General features: G+C 38.8%; 1 protein-coding gene across 1 annotated transcript in view; it reads left to right on the top strand.

Annotated features, from left to right (window-relative positions):
- LOC134806907 (MAP kinase-activating death domain protein) overlaps positions 1-11,653 on the top strand; it is a 71,605-nt gene extending 59,952 nt beyond the window's left edge. Inside the window, exons 29-37 of the mRNA XM_063780331.1 lie at positions 296-633; positions 1,092-1,233; positions 2,420-2,547; positions 2,983-3,108; positions 5,849-5,890; positions 8,391-8,463; positions 9,218-9,264; positions 9,466-9,584; positions 11,538-11,653. Coding sequence (XP_063636401.1) covers positions 296-633; positions 1,092-1,233; positions 2,420-2,547; positions 2,983-3,108; positions 5,849-5,890; positions 8,391-8,463; positions 9,218-9,264; positions 9,466-9,573 — 1,004 coding nt within the window. The 3' untranslated portion in view covers positions 9,574-9,584; positions 11,538-11,653. The remainder of the gene's footprint in view (positions 1-295; positions 634-1,091; positions 1,234-2,419; positions 2,548-2,982; positions 3,109-5,848; positions 5,891-8,390; positions 8,464-9,217; positions 9,265-9,465; positions 9,585-11,537) is intronic.
- The last annotated feature ends 2,949 nt before the right edge of the window (positions 11,654-14,602 follow it).

The raw sequence follows: 14,602 nt of genomic DNA, 5'->3' as shown, positions 1-14,602 counted from the left end.
ACCCTGATACATCCTAGGAACTCAATAATTTGCCCTGCCAGACACGCCACTCCTAATGTTCTCCACTCCTACAGAAGGCACTTGTACACGATTTACACGAATGTCACGCGTTTCAACGAGTGACGAGGCGTATGGCCCGCCGCGTAGTTAACAATTTACTTAATCATATTCTTTAGATAATGTACTTAGGTTTAGTCACGTCACTATAGGTGACGTGTGACGTGACTAAGCCTATCGTGACGTGACTAAAATACATTTTATTTCATCTACATATAAAACTAAAATATATTTTAAGGCAAGGAGAGATCAAATCTATGGGACCAAATGCAGTTCTGGGAAGATGCATTTTTAGATGCCGTGAGCCAAGAACGTGATATGATTGGCATGGACCAAGGCGCCAACGAAATGATGGAACGATACAAATGTCTGAGCGAGACGGAACGAAAACGCCTGGAACACGAAGAGGATAGACTGCTTTCTACAGCTCTTTACAATCTGACGGCAGCTATGGTGCTTTTCGATGTGCAACCGGATATCGTACGGAATAAAGTGCGGAGGTTGCTTGCGAAGAGCCATATAGGACTCGTCTATAGCCAAGAAGTCAATCATCTGCTTGATGTTGTTCATACGTTGGTAAGCTACATTGTATATTTTTTGTGTTTCTTAACATCTACTTACTGTAATACTTGGCGGTAATATCAACCATGTCTTGCAATGACCACATTTAATTGCAGTTTTTACCTTCTGTCTTTGCAATCGCCTAATTTGAGTTGTATTGGCCTTATCACATTCGTGCGAGTTTCAAGCGATTTTATGTTTGTCAATTATCATATCACATATCGTTTGTAATTTCTCTTCGTTCGCCTCACCACTCGCACAATGTGTACAGAATTGTTTATACGACAACGGTTTCACTCACTTGAATTTTTAGTCGCTATTGGCGACGGGCCCGAAACATGTCGCCAATAGCATCTGTCAACAATTTAAAACATGTCTCACGAAAGTTTAATATCGAATGTGTACAGAATTACTAGTTAATAGATTTTATATTAAACAAGCGAAAAGAGTAAACAAATGGTCCGTTATGGCAGCACGGCAACGACATCGACCTGAAGCCCCTGGGCTCGCGGCTGCTGCGGCGAGCCTCGTTCACGGTGCACGAGACCGACGCCAGCGGCGAGCTGCGCTTCATGGAGGTGCGCGACGACGGGCTCGTGCTGCGCTCCACGCAGGGTGAGTGTTGTGACGTCACCTGACCCGCGGCCTCGCAGCTACGGCCTCGTTCGTGGTGTACGAGACCGACGCTATCACCTCGTGCTGAGCTCCACACAAGCCCACTTCATCGGTCTATACACTTTATACAGTTGAAGGCATCCCAGCTAAATACGCTTTCCGATAATCGGACGTCACGTAAAAAACAAGAATTCTCATTACTTGTATGTCAGAAAAAATATTAACATATTCAGAGAGCTACCAAACAAAAGACTAAAATATAAGCTTGAGCAACCCGTCCCAAATCTTGAAATATATCGGAAAAGCCCTCATTATGCAGCAGTAAAATATTATAATTACACATCGGTAACTCGTGGCATTTAGGTAGCACTTAAAAGATTAGTGATGAGCACACATCGGTAACTCATGGCATTTAGGTAGCAGGCACAGACTAGTGATGTCACAATGTTCTTCCTATACGAGTCGAGAAAAAGAAACCACAAGAAAACGGAAATTAATTAAACTAATCTTTTAAGTGCTACCTAAATGCCACGAGTTACCGATGTATAATTATAATCACATCCCAAACTATATAAAAGCAGAGGAAAGAGACGCGACACACGAAAGAAAGTTGAAATCATTCCTTGCTGAAAAAGCATACTACTCAGTCACAGAATTTCTTGTAGATATTTTTCATAAGTAATATAATTTTGATATACCTACCGTTATTAAATATAAGGCTTGTTCATGTTACAAAGTTAGTACGTATAGTAGTATGTAATCTTATTAATACTTAGATTAAGAAAATGTTAGCAACACCCTTCTGGGGTCCATGTGATATGTACTTATATATTTTGTATTTTTTGTAACAACTTCTTACCATGGTGCAATAAATTATATTATGATTATGATTATAAATTTTCTAAGTACAAGTTATTTTACAGAAATTACATGAATCCCTGCTTAATATTAATATAAAAAAATGCAAAAGTAGCTCTGTCCGTCTGACTGTCTGCTACCTGTTCCCACTTAAACCACTGAACCGATTTACTTGAAATGGTATGGAGATAGTTTGAGGCCCGGGAGAGGACATATAGGACGAAGTCGCGGGCAGAAATTAGTTCTTTAATATCTGAGATCTCTTTCACGTGAAAATAATTGAACACCGTTATCAATTGCAAATGTTATAAACTGAATGTTTCTGCAGGAACAATTGTGGAGCGATGGTGGTACGAAAGGCTTGTCAATATGACATATAGTCCGAAAATAAGAGTTTTGTGCCTTTGGAGGAAGAATGGTGGTCAGACGCAACTACATAAATACTATACGAAAAAGGTAAATGGCTAAATATTTCCCGTTATTATGGCTTTTTTCAGTATCGTATCCGTGTGAACTTATTTTAGGTAGGTTAGATATGCTACTCTTTATGAAAAGTTAAAACTATTTTTAATGGAGTTAATAAGATAGACGTATCGCGTGTCGTCAGAATATATTATGAATATAATATAATGCATTTCTTTTAAATGAGTTTTTGAATATAAAATCATATAAATCGAAGACATATCTTTATATCGTAACATTTTTGACGTGATAACGTCTTATAAATCGATGAACACCGGTAGCATGCACGAAAAAGTGTCACGTTGTGGACATATCTCCATGGTAACGTTACGGCTACGTTTTCTTATGACGTTATCACGCAAAATTACTGCCCGTAAATCGACTATAGACAGACAGACAGACAACCATATTTTTTTTGTATATTTTCAGTGCAAATCGCTATACTATTGTATAAAAGAGGCCATGGAAAAGAGCGGGCGAAGTCAGGACGCCGCGGAGCTGGGAGGGGAGTTCCCCATACAAGACTGTGCCTCGGGGGAAGGCGGACTTATACAGGTATTTAATATACATAACATAACAAGTACTTTATTTAACACTTTAAACTCTCGCGTTTTGTACACATATTTAATCACACAAACGTGACCACAGCTGGTGCAACTCAGCTGAAACGTCGGAATTAAAGGTAAAAACAATGAAATTATATCGCGGTAGACCCGTTTGTGTAATTAAATATAAGTACTTTATTTGTAATAAGTTTTGTGGAGTTATTGGTTTGTGGAGTTTTGAATTTGGAATATTCTTTTTAACCGACTTCCAAATCTCAAAAGGAGGAGGTTATCAATTCGGTTGTATATATTTTTTTATGTTACTCTCCATATCTCCGTCATTACTGGACCGATTTTGAAAATTCTTTTTTTGATTGTAAGTATACAGATTGGTCCCGTTTTTGACAAAACCCAGTTCTGATGATGGGATCCATGAGGAATCGAGGGAACTCCTCATATCTTGAAAGTCATACATATAGTGATTTTTGGGTTTTTATCAACAAATCAAGCATATACATTAAAAAAAGTGACATTTGATGAAGTGGAACTGCTGATGATGATCAGAACGGAACTCTTCAACGACGCATAGTTCACGTTTGACGATTTGACCTCTTCGTTATGTTTGCTAAGCAAGTTAGGTTTTTAAGCCACATTTTTGTCAAGCTCGAGTTCTGATGATGGGATCCACGAGGAATCGAGGGAACTCCTCAAATCTTAAAGGCATGCGTATAGAGATTTATGTATTTTCATCAGAAAATCAAGCATTTTCATTAAAATCTGTCGCATTTGACGAAGTGGAACTGCTGATGATGATCAGAACAGAACTCTTCAACGACGCATAGTACACGTTTGGCGATTTCGATACTTGGACTGGGACTGGGACCCGGACCCAGACTCGGGCCCGTCTTGGAACTTAGGAGAACAAAGGTCAACCGTTTAACTGAGGGGGTTGGTAAGAAGTTATTATGGCCAACCCATGGACTTACCTGTCGCGTCGAATGATGATCCCTGTGACAGTTCCTTGAAGTCGCTTTTGGTTGGGCTTAATTTACAAAATAATTGAAGAAATTAGTTTTCACCTCAACAGCTTGAACAAGGGTACTCCGCTACTTAAAAACAGTGAGCAAAAACGCATTTTGTCTCAAGTGAGACAAAATGACATTCAAGTGGCCTTCATATTTATATGTCATTTCAACATGCGGGGCCTAATAGAAGTTCAATATACTTAGATTCTCTTCTCTCTGTCCCTTTCACGTTGTTAGCAAAAAGAAAGAGACAAAAAAGTTCAAACGACATTCATTCCGGTTTATACCCCCAAAAACTTTATACTCGTACGTAAATTTTAAAAAATTGATAAAAAACACTATATTTTACGTATTTTATTGTACAATTAAAATAATGAACTCAAGAAAATGCACAGATTATCACGTAAAATAAATATTTTTATTTTTAACAATCTCTACTATTGCGGATCTCTACTATCCGAATTGCGGATACGACAAATAGTAGTACCCGCAATTCGGACCGTATCTAAAAAAATTTTTTACAAAAACAGTCGTCGATTGAAGTGCCAAAATTGATGTTCGTTATTTCCATATTATTTTACTGAATTATAGAATATTTCGCTTGCACAGCACTCAAAATAAGCAATCGAAGAAACTTTGCTCTCTTGTTGTACAAATAACTATTGTAATGCATTTTTTTCTTGTACGAGTAAAGTATGTTACATTACAATATCTTACGGGACGTTAATGTGGGGAAATTCCACGGATTCAAAGCGAGTCTTGATACTTCAAAAACGGGCGGTTGGATTGCTAGCCGGAGTCAAAGCCAGACATTCGTGTAAGGAACTATTCAAGCAAATTGGCATAATGACACATTACTCACTTTACATATTTCAAGTATTAATGTTTGTAAGAAATAATTTGCCAATGTTCAAACGTGTCGAGGTTGTGGGCAAACAGCTCCGATCCACGGGGAGACTACGCACAGTGCCGCGTCGCATGGCACTTTCAGTCAAAAATCCGAGGGTGATTGGACCAACGTACTATGAATGTCTACCTGCAAAATTGCGAACTGAACCATCTGACGAAACATTTGAACGCCAATTGAGACTCTTTTTATTGGATAATCCATTATATTCTGTAAATGAATATATGGAAATGACATGTAATATAATAAACTGAATGTAGTTAATTTTTCTATTGACCTGTATTTCATTCATTTTATTTTATTTTAATTTGACGATCCTTATGAGATATCCGTGCTTATCTTAACCATATTGTTTTTAATTTTATATTATTTGACATTGTTAATAATTTAGTTAATTAATTGATTGCTTATAATGGTTTTTAAATTGTGTATTGCTTATTATAATCAATTGTTATTTTCCTACTTGACGATCATAATATAAATTCGTATAGATTAGTGCAAAATAATATATATTAGAATTTAATATTATGAAATAAATAAATCTAAATCTAAATCATTTCTAAATATGTAAATGAATGTCCTAAACTTCCAAAAAATATCTACAAACATTTTACGTGACAGCTACTCCATATTAAAAAAAACTGTCATTGGGATCATCAATTTAAAACAAAACTACGACAAATACAGGGACCATATTTTTTACCAATTCACTAACTTAAGTATGTGCTTACCTATACGTACAGTGAGAAAGTTTTAATTTGACAAATACATTGTAACATTGCCTCGGTTTGTTTTACTGGTTGTTTTATCATTCGAAGGTGTGCATGGAAGGCGTTGGCCTGCTGTTCCAGCACAGCAAGGTATGTGTTTTTTCTTTCGTGTCTATATGTCCGTATTTTTCGTCAGCTTTTTTTATAGTAATGAATTTACCAAAACTGTTGAACGTCTGTTCAATGCAAGTTAGCCGTTGTTTTGGTATGGTCATTACACCGATTTGTCAGGTAAGGTATCTGTCAGTGTAACGCTTCATTCAGAGATCGTGTCGGTATGAACGGCGAAGGCGCTTCTGTCTTGTTGTGCCGCTCGACCGCGGCGTCGCCATCGGGCAACTTACGAAGCTTTCTCATCCACGTACGCGATGTGCCATCTCTTACGATATCAAACAAAAAGGCACCCGCCACGATATCGTCCAAATAAAATATATATTTGAAAACGCTGAATGGCAAATCATAAATTCAAACTTGCTTGCCCCTCAGATCCTAGCAATATTTAATCCGGATTCAAGGACCACTCAAACTTTCCTATCTTAACTTCTTCTTCACTGTCCGATTTTTCTCTTTAATATATATATTATCTATTTATATTAGTATATTGAAACTCTTTTTAAGTAATGGTGTATTCGTAGAACGAATTAATGATCATTATACAATCACAACGAATTCAGCTTTGGTCGAGTAAAACCACTATTTATGCCCATAAATTATCTTTCTCTACCTATTATTACAATCGATGTAATAGTTAGAAGTTTTTACATTTTAAGGTTGACCGTTGTCCATCTGATTATCGTACCTATTCCGTACAATACTTTGTGCATGTGCTATTGTCTGCAACCTCCCTCGTCGGCCGCGGGCTCTCGTGGCGGGCAGCGGGGGCCGCGCTCGGACGCTCGGGTCACTCGGGACGCTCGGGCTGTCGTCCAGCCCGGTCGAGCAAGAGCCGAGACACGGGCTGTCGTCCAGCCCGGCCGAGCAAGAGCCGAGGCTCGGGCGCCCGCGACGCTAGGAACTTTTGAGATGGTCCTTGACACGCGCTCGCCCGCCCCAACTAATCTTCTTTTTGTCTGTTCTACTTTTCCCGGACACGCCGAACCGCGCCGCTGCGCTCAAGGATTTCGAGGTACTCAGTGGTTCATACACTAGTAATGGCTGGCTCTTACGATGATCGACACGACCTTATGATTTCTATCACGGTTACATTGACATGCAATTAGCGATGATCGTTCGAGGTCGTAGGGCTTTACTTGTAGTTTTGAGGCTTACAGATTGTTTTTAGCCGTTGTTAGCGTTGTTTTAGTTCTCCCGAGTGCGACGAGCGCCGAAGCGCGCGTCGTGCATGCACATAGAAGCCCTTTGTTTATTTATTTGTTTATTATCGCACCCGATAGCTTGCAATCGTATCGCGGATCGTCCGGCGAGCGGTCTCGATTCCCTTTCGCCACGCCCTCTGCGGCGGTCAGTTCGTTGGTCCCTTGTGTCTGTATCCCGGAACCCTGGCGTCACGTCCGCCCCGAGCCGGACGCGGGTCGGAGGTCAGTCGTAGAGCATTGCCATCTCACAAGTTCTGGTGCGGCTCCGGGCCCGGCCGCGTGGTGCTCCTCGCCTCCCGCTCTCCCTCCCGCCCCTCCCCGCACACGCCGCACCCCGCACACCGCACTCCCCGCTGCTCGAGGGCGCTCTTGCTGTCAACATTCAACCAACAGAAACGCGACATGCAGAAGACCCTGAGTAGCAGTTTTTGTCGTTAAATTTTGAACTAAGTACAGTATCGTAGTGAGACACACTAATTGTCTGCTCTTCCATGTTCATTGGGCGTGCGTTATCTTCTGGTTTTCATGAGGAAGGTTTCTGCACATGGGAGCAGGCATTAGTGGATCCCCCGATACTCAGTACTACGCGTTACGCTGCTCGTATCGCATGTTTGCATGACTGCGTCTTACGGATTTTACATTATCATCTGCCTTGAACTTAAATCAGTTATTGTAAAGTATACAAAAAGTTCAGAGCGGATCCATTAAACGAAATAACTGGAATGCTTATTTTTGTATACATTTTGTAACGTATCTTCATGGAAGGACACAGGATGTATAAACAGATTTTTTAGGTTTAAAAAATTGCTGAACTGTAGAAAATTTTAAAAATGTATATATTGTAAGCATCTACAATCTACAGAACTTAACTGATATGAATTCAACAGTTATTGATGTGTAGGTAAGTAATGCCATTTTGAGCCTACTTATTCAAAATTCAAGCTAGAATTCGATTTGTATGCAGTAGTTAGTCGCCTTGCCTAGCTGCTAAACTGAATGTGTGAAGTGATTTCATCGCATGTGTTATTTATTGTAGGTAGCTCATTATTTTTCACACACTTACAGTTACATACAAAATAAATTTAATACATCCTCAATTCCTCACTTCATATTTCTGTGAAAAAGATTGTATGAAACATAATATATACCTACACACATATTCAACATGAACATACTGGTTAGGCTAAACCCGTCTAAATTCGTACATGAATAAATATGTAATAAATACTATAACTTTAACAGGTGTGTCAATATTGCTCTTCTCCATGTTCCAGTTCTTTGTGAGGCTTGACCACATCCGGAAGTGCTTTACACAGAACGGCGGTATCTTCGTTTTAGAAGAATTTAGTAAGTTATTTAGTGAAATTAATATAAAAAAATCTTGAGACCTGAACCGTCTTCACATGATCTTCTTTGAATTGCACCTGTTGCCACTTGCAGTCGAAAAAAATATTTACAGAATGCCTTTTTTTTTTACAAGTTCTTGTCGCTATCAAGAGACCGAAAACGTCGTAACACCTATTGGAAAATTTTGTCGCATAACTAATACAATAGCTAATTAAAACTGATTTCCAATAGCCATTAGAGCGTTTTCACAATGTCCATTGAACGAAAACAGCTGCTAGAAAAGAACTATGGCATCAAGTCAAACATTTTTGCATTACCGATTTCTTTTTGTTGTTCAACAAATAATGATCAAATGTATAAAAAAAATAGAATGGCACTTTTTACTTTTTGCTTCTTTGTAGTCGTATCCGACATTTGACACGACACGACACGACACGTATCCAGCGTTTTCACATAATATCTGAATTCTGAACGGACAATATGAAAACGCTCTTACGTTAGGTACAGCTGTACTGATAACTATGTTTTTTTTTATCAAAAAATGTAATGCGCCCGTCCGTATTTTATTTGAATTAACATCATCGTAATCATTTGACTGTAAATCTTATTATTCTAATATAAACTGTCGTGAGTCATACTAACATTAAATTATGTTTACGGTTTTCGTGAATAGCCTGTTGGGTGTGGTTAGCGTGACTAAAATACGTGAGTTAAACCATGAAATTAATTTAATGTAAAACCTTTTTTTTTTTAGATCCAAAAACAAGGCAAATAATACAGAGAAAATACAAATCAATAATGGTAAGTATGTTTTATTTGTATGTTATCATAATCAGTGTACAAAATCTAGGAGAAGATTTCATAGATTATCTTTTGAATAAGGTTTATTTTATAAAACAAAATTGACATCTTCTCCTGGTCACTATTGTGAAATGTCCTGTATCTTTATTATAGTTTCCTGTCTTGTTTTATTATTGAAAATCTGATTTTTTTATGTTGTAGGCAGAAAAAGTAGTGCTTGACCTGCATCGTTTCTTCTCCATATGGCTTTCTCGGTATTATATCGAGACCACTAGAAGTGAAATGAATTATGCACCTTTCATTTCATAGCTCGTACGGATGTATGTACACAACGTGTCTATTTTATTTTGCATTATTTTTTACTCTTTGCATCGACAGCCTTTGTCATCATGCTGGCCTATCTATTTTTGCTTCATTTTTATTATTGCCTCTAACTGCTTTTTATGTTTTTAACTCTTACATTTAACTATGCAGTTACTTTGGTAGTATTACGAGTATAGGTACGATAGAAGTTAGTGATCCAAAAGACTCGAGCTTTTGGAGCTCTATTTTTTAGGGCTCGCCTCATATCTTGACGCCTAAAAGGCTAAAAGCCTATTTAGCTCTTTAGCCCCCGAGCCTAGTTCTATTTAAGAGCTTAGACTCTTAGGGCTAATAACCTTATTAAGCCCCTAAAAAAAGCCTATTTAGCTCTCTAGCCCCCGAGCCTAGTTCTATTTAAGATCCTAGACTCTCGGGGCTAATAACCTTATTAAGCCCCAAGAGTCTAGGCTCTTAAATATAACTAGGCTCGGGGCTAAAGAGCTAAATAGGCTTTTAGCCTTTTAGGCGTCAAGAGATGAGGCAAGCCCTAAAAAAAGAGCTCAAAAGGCTCGAGTCCTTTGGATCACTAATAGAAGTACTCAAAGTTTTATGATCTTTATAACTGTATATTTATTGTCTGTCTTAAATTATTTACTAGTTGACTTAACATTGAATTTTTACTTAATATTAGTTTTAGTTTTTCTATTTATAAGGTATGTATAAGTAAGTATGCTTTCTTTAGATTTATATGTTGGTGTGCATGAACATTTTTGACGAGGGGTTAAGTTCGGTTTTCCTATGGCCAATATAATAAATAAGACTTATGTGTATTCTCCATACCTTTGTATTTTCCTTTTAAAAGTTTTCCTTTGTTTTGGTATTAATATTTTTCCGGTTCGGGTTTATAAATCCAGTACGCATAGGGTGGTCAGTGTATTTATCACCTGATGCGCTCGGGTTCAGCCATGATGCCAGTGGCGGTCGTCGTACGTCGACAAACGCCAAACGAAAAGAGAAAATGTATGTATCGGGATGACACATGCTACGAAAAGTCACGTGACTATTTCTATACGTTATGTAAGATTCCAGTGGCGGTCAACGATTGTCATCTTGGCTAGGCACCCAGGATTCTATTTTATGAAGTATTGACTTCGCTTGTGGCGCTATTTTACAATACTTTACTAGAATCGGTTCGGCTCTCACTAACAAGCATTTGCGTCAAACGACATCGTTAAGTTTATACGTTTATTTATTTAATGATGCTATTGTCATCTCGTATCGTGTCATATCGTGTATTTGAAGTAATAGCATTTTGCTTACGAAAAGCTGATTTGATTTGCTATTCATGTATGTATATGTATATATGTTGCATAATCTTGAAAATATTTATTTATAAACGCACTAACATTCAATTTAAAACTATACCATGTGGGGTCTCCATCTCCACAGTTCACACTTCACACACACAATGTGGCTTTGTCAGGCGGCTTGGCAATTTCAAAATCGATTACTTATTATATCTAATTACTAATTATTTTTATTACAGTATTTCATTCAAAATATATATTCAAAAAGTTTGACTTTTATGGTTCTTGTTAAAAATGTAACATTATCGTCATCTTCCTCGCGTTGTCCCGGCCCCGGTTAATGGTTTTTTGTTGTAACGTATGTTACTTAGTCCATTTACTTATTTGAAAATAACTTCAATATTGCTAATGTTAATAAGTAGTTAATTATTGATACTTAGTATAGATCATTTTGTATGAAAGATTATTTAAGGGAAAGGCGATACAGAAGATTTAAGTAGCCTTTATGTTTCCTATGCGTTACAAAACCTCGACATGTTAGAAAGATTTGATATTTTGGTCCTCCAATCACGCTGCTTAGTGATATTCACGTTTCGGTGAACAAGAAACTCAGCGGTTATGGCCGTTTTAAGCTGTAATTATAGTTTATGGTACCTATTTCAGGCAGACCAGATATGCTACGCGGTGCTATGTGTGTTCTCGTATTTCGCTGCGGGGCACGAGCAGAAAAAGGCGATTTTGGAGCAGGCGGCGCGCGTGCCGCCGCCGCCCGCGCTCGCCGCGCCCGCCGCGCAGCGCAGCGCGTCCGACCTCGGGCCCGACACGCCGGGGCTCGGCACCCGCACCACTCCACAGGTGTGTTAGATACTCTTTGTAGACCTGTGCTGAAACAAGATCAAAGGCTATTATATCTTATCTCAAAAATGGACGGCAAAGTCGACTTTGCCGTTTAAAAAATAGGTCGCGAAGCGCGTAGTTTATGGTCAGTCAAAAATTAAAAAGTTAAAAACATTGCAGTCTCGATTTTGGGACTGCAATGTTGCATAAAAATTCCATTATTTGTCGAGTTCCAAACTTTTTAAAAGTTGAAATGGTCATATCAAATGAAGGCACAGGCCCATTAAACATCCAAACAGATGATTAGTACCGCGACTATTTAGCTGTCTCAAGTAGGTTGACGTATTTTCGGCAGAAAAATACACTTCTTTTTTTTTATTTAAAAAAATAAAAAGGCGGCAAAGCTAATTTTTTCAATTGTTTCTACTTTTTTCTGTGAAAATATATACGTAAGAACTAAGAACGTTGCTTTTGTAAAATATTTCTATGATATTTATATTTCTTGCACCATTTTTGAGAAAAGCACTATATATGACTCGGCTGGAAGGCTACTTGCTGGCTTCGGATTCAATTAAACGGACTCCCAAGGTCGTCCGTTTAAAACGAATCCTCAGCCTGCAAGTAGCTACTTCCGAGCCTCGACAATAATGTACTATTTCATCTCTCCTGTTCGGAAAGTTCACCTTTCATAGGCTGATAGCCGGGTGGAATATTGCATTTCCCACCCTAGGGTGGAAAGTATTTTTTTTTTAATTTGTACTTCGAGCAACGGCTAACAGCCATATATGCCATATTATTGTTAAGAGCGCTCTTACAAGAAAAGTCGAAATAATGCAAAATTGATGATACTAGTCGACGAAATTCAGGACTTTGCGCTCATTATTAGAAACAATGAGTACTTGCTCCAGTAAAAGCGTCTTCTTATCTTTAGAAATATCGTTGTAAATATTAGAAAAAGGACTTATTAAATTAGTAATGATTTTTTTTCTGATGGTCCTTTCCGAAAAACCCCGTGAAGCACTGAATGGCGAGCTCTTATTTGGAAATGTTGAGAAGTTTACTCTGCTAAACCTGGCTATTTTGTATTACTAATACCCTGTACTTTAGGCATATCAAACGATATTTTTCCTACATACCTCTGAGAAAGAGAAAATCAAAATAAAACGAACTCAATTTTCTCTCCGAAACAAGTGTCAATTCCTACGAAAATCTACTTAATATCGAAGTCATTTTCATACTCAAGCAATCTGCAACGTTTGCTTATACTGTTGGTATACATTAGTGTTTATGAAATTCTACTATAATTTTTTGGCAATTTTTTGAAAACTACTCTATATTAAGGATGACTCGCGCTGCGCCAGCTCAGTGCCGCGGCAGAGCTTGTAGAGGCAGGACGTGTGTCGGTCGGCTCCGCACATTTTCAACGGCGACGACGAGGTTTTTTATCATTGTGTGCGGCGGGCGCCGTGTAAAACGCTATACTGTGTGCATGTAAACCGCAACGAGAGACTTTGATCCTAGCACTGTTTTTATAGTATTATAATTTATAATGGTACAGTTTAATAAACTACCGCACAGGATTAAAATATTTGAAACGACCTGACATTCTATATGTATTTATTTGACTCAAGATAGTACTCAGGGTCTGATGATGGAGCCGGAAGGTGGTCACCGGTACCAATCAACCATGTAACTAAACCACTTCGTGTTTAGGCTCGTTTTATTCATCTCAACAAGATCTTTGACACAAGATAGTACTCAGGGTCTGATGATGGAGCCGGAAGGTGGTCACCGGTACCAATCAACCATGCAACTAAACCACTTCGTGTTTGGGCTCGTTTGATTTGGCTCAACAAGATCTTTGACTTAAGATAGTACTCAGGGTCTGATGATGGAGCCGGAAGATGGTCACCAGTACCAAATTACCAATCAACCATGCAACTAAACCACTTTGTGTTTAGGCTCGTTTTATTCGTCTCAACAAGATCTTTGACACAAGATAGTACTCAGGGTCTGATGATGGAGCCGGAAGGTGGTCACCGGTACCAATCAACCATGCAACTAAACCACTTCGTGTTTGGGCTCGTTTGATTCGTCTCAACAAGATCTTTGACACAAGATAGTACTCAAGGTCTGATGATGGAGCCGGAAGGTGGTCACCGGTACCAATCAACCATGCAACTAAACCACTTCGTGTTTAGGCACGTTTTATTCATCTCAACAAGATCTTTGACACAAGGTAGTACTCAGGGTGTGATGATGGAGCGCGAAGGTGGCGACGGGTACCTGTCTATCATGTAACTGAACCACTTCATGTTTGGGCTCGTTTGATTCGTCTCAACAAGACCTTGGACACAAGATAGTACTCAGGATCTGATGATGGAGCTGGAAGGTGGCCACGGGTACCAGTCTACCATATATGTAACTGAACCACTTCGTGTTTGGGCTCGTTTGATTTGTCGCAACAAGATCTTTGACACAAGGTAGTACTGAGGGTCTGATGATGGAGCCGGAAGATGGTCACCGGTACCAATCAACCATGCAACTAAACCACTTTATGTTTCGCTTCGTTCGATTCGTCGCAACAAGATCTTTGACACTGAAGATACACAGGGTCTGATGATGGAGCTGGACTGTGGCCACGGGTACCAGTCTACCATGTAACTGAACCACTTCGTGTTTGGGGTCGTTTGATTCGTCGCAATAAGATCTTTGACACAAGATACTACTCAGGGTCTAATGATGGAGCTCGAAGGTGGCGACGGGTACCAGTCTATCACGTAACTGAACCACTTCGTGTTTGGGCTTCGTGTTTGGGCTTCGTGTTTGGTTTATCACCTAGTGTCAAAGATCTTGTTGAGACGAATCAAACGAGCCTAAACACGAAGTGG

Source organism: Cydia splendana, chromosome 3 (assembly GCF_910591565.1).
Source record: "Cydia splendana chromosome 3, ilCydSple1.2, whole genome shotgun sequence".
Taxonomy (NCBI): Eukaryota; Metazoa; Arthropoda; class Insecta; order Lepidoptera; family Tortricidae; genus Cydia; species Cydia splendana.
Note: the sequence above shows the minus strand (reverse complement) of the source record. Positions and strands in the feature narration are given on the sequence as shown.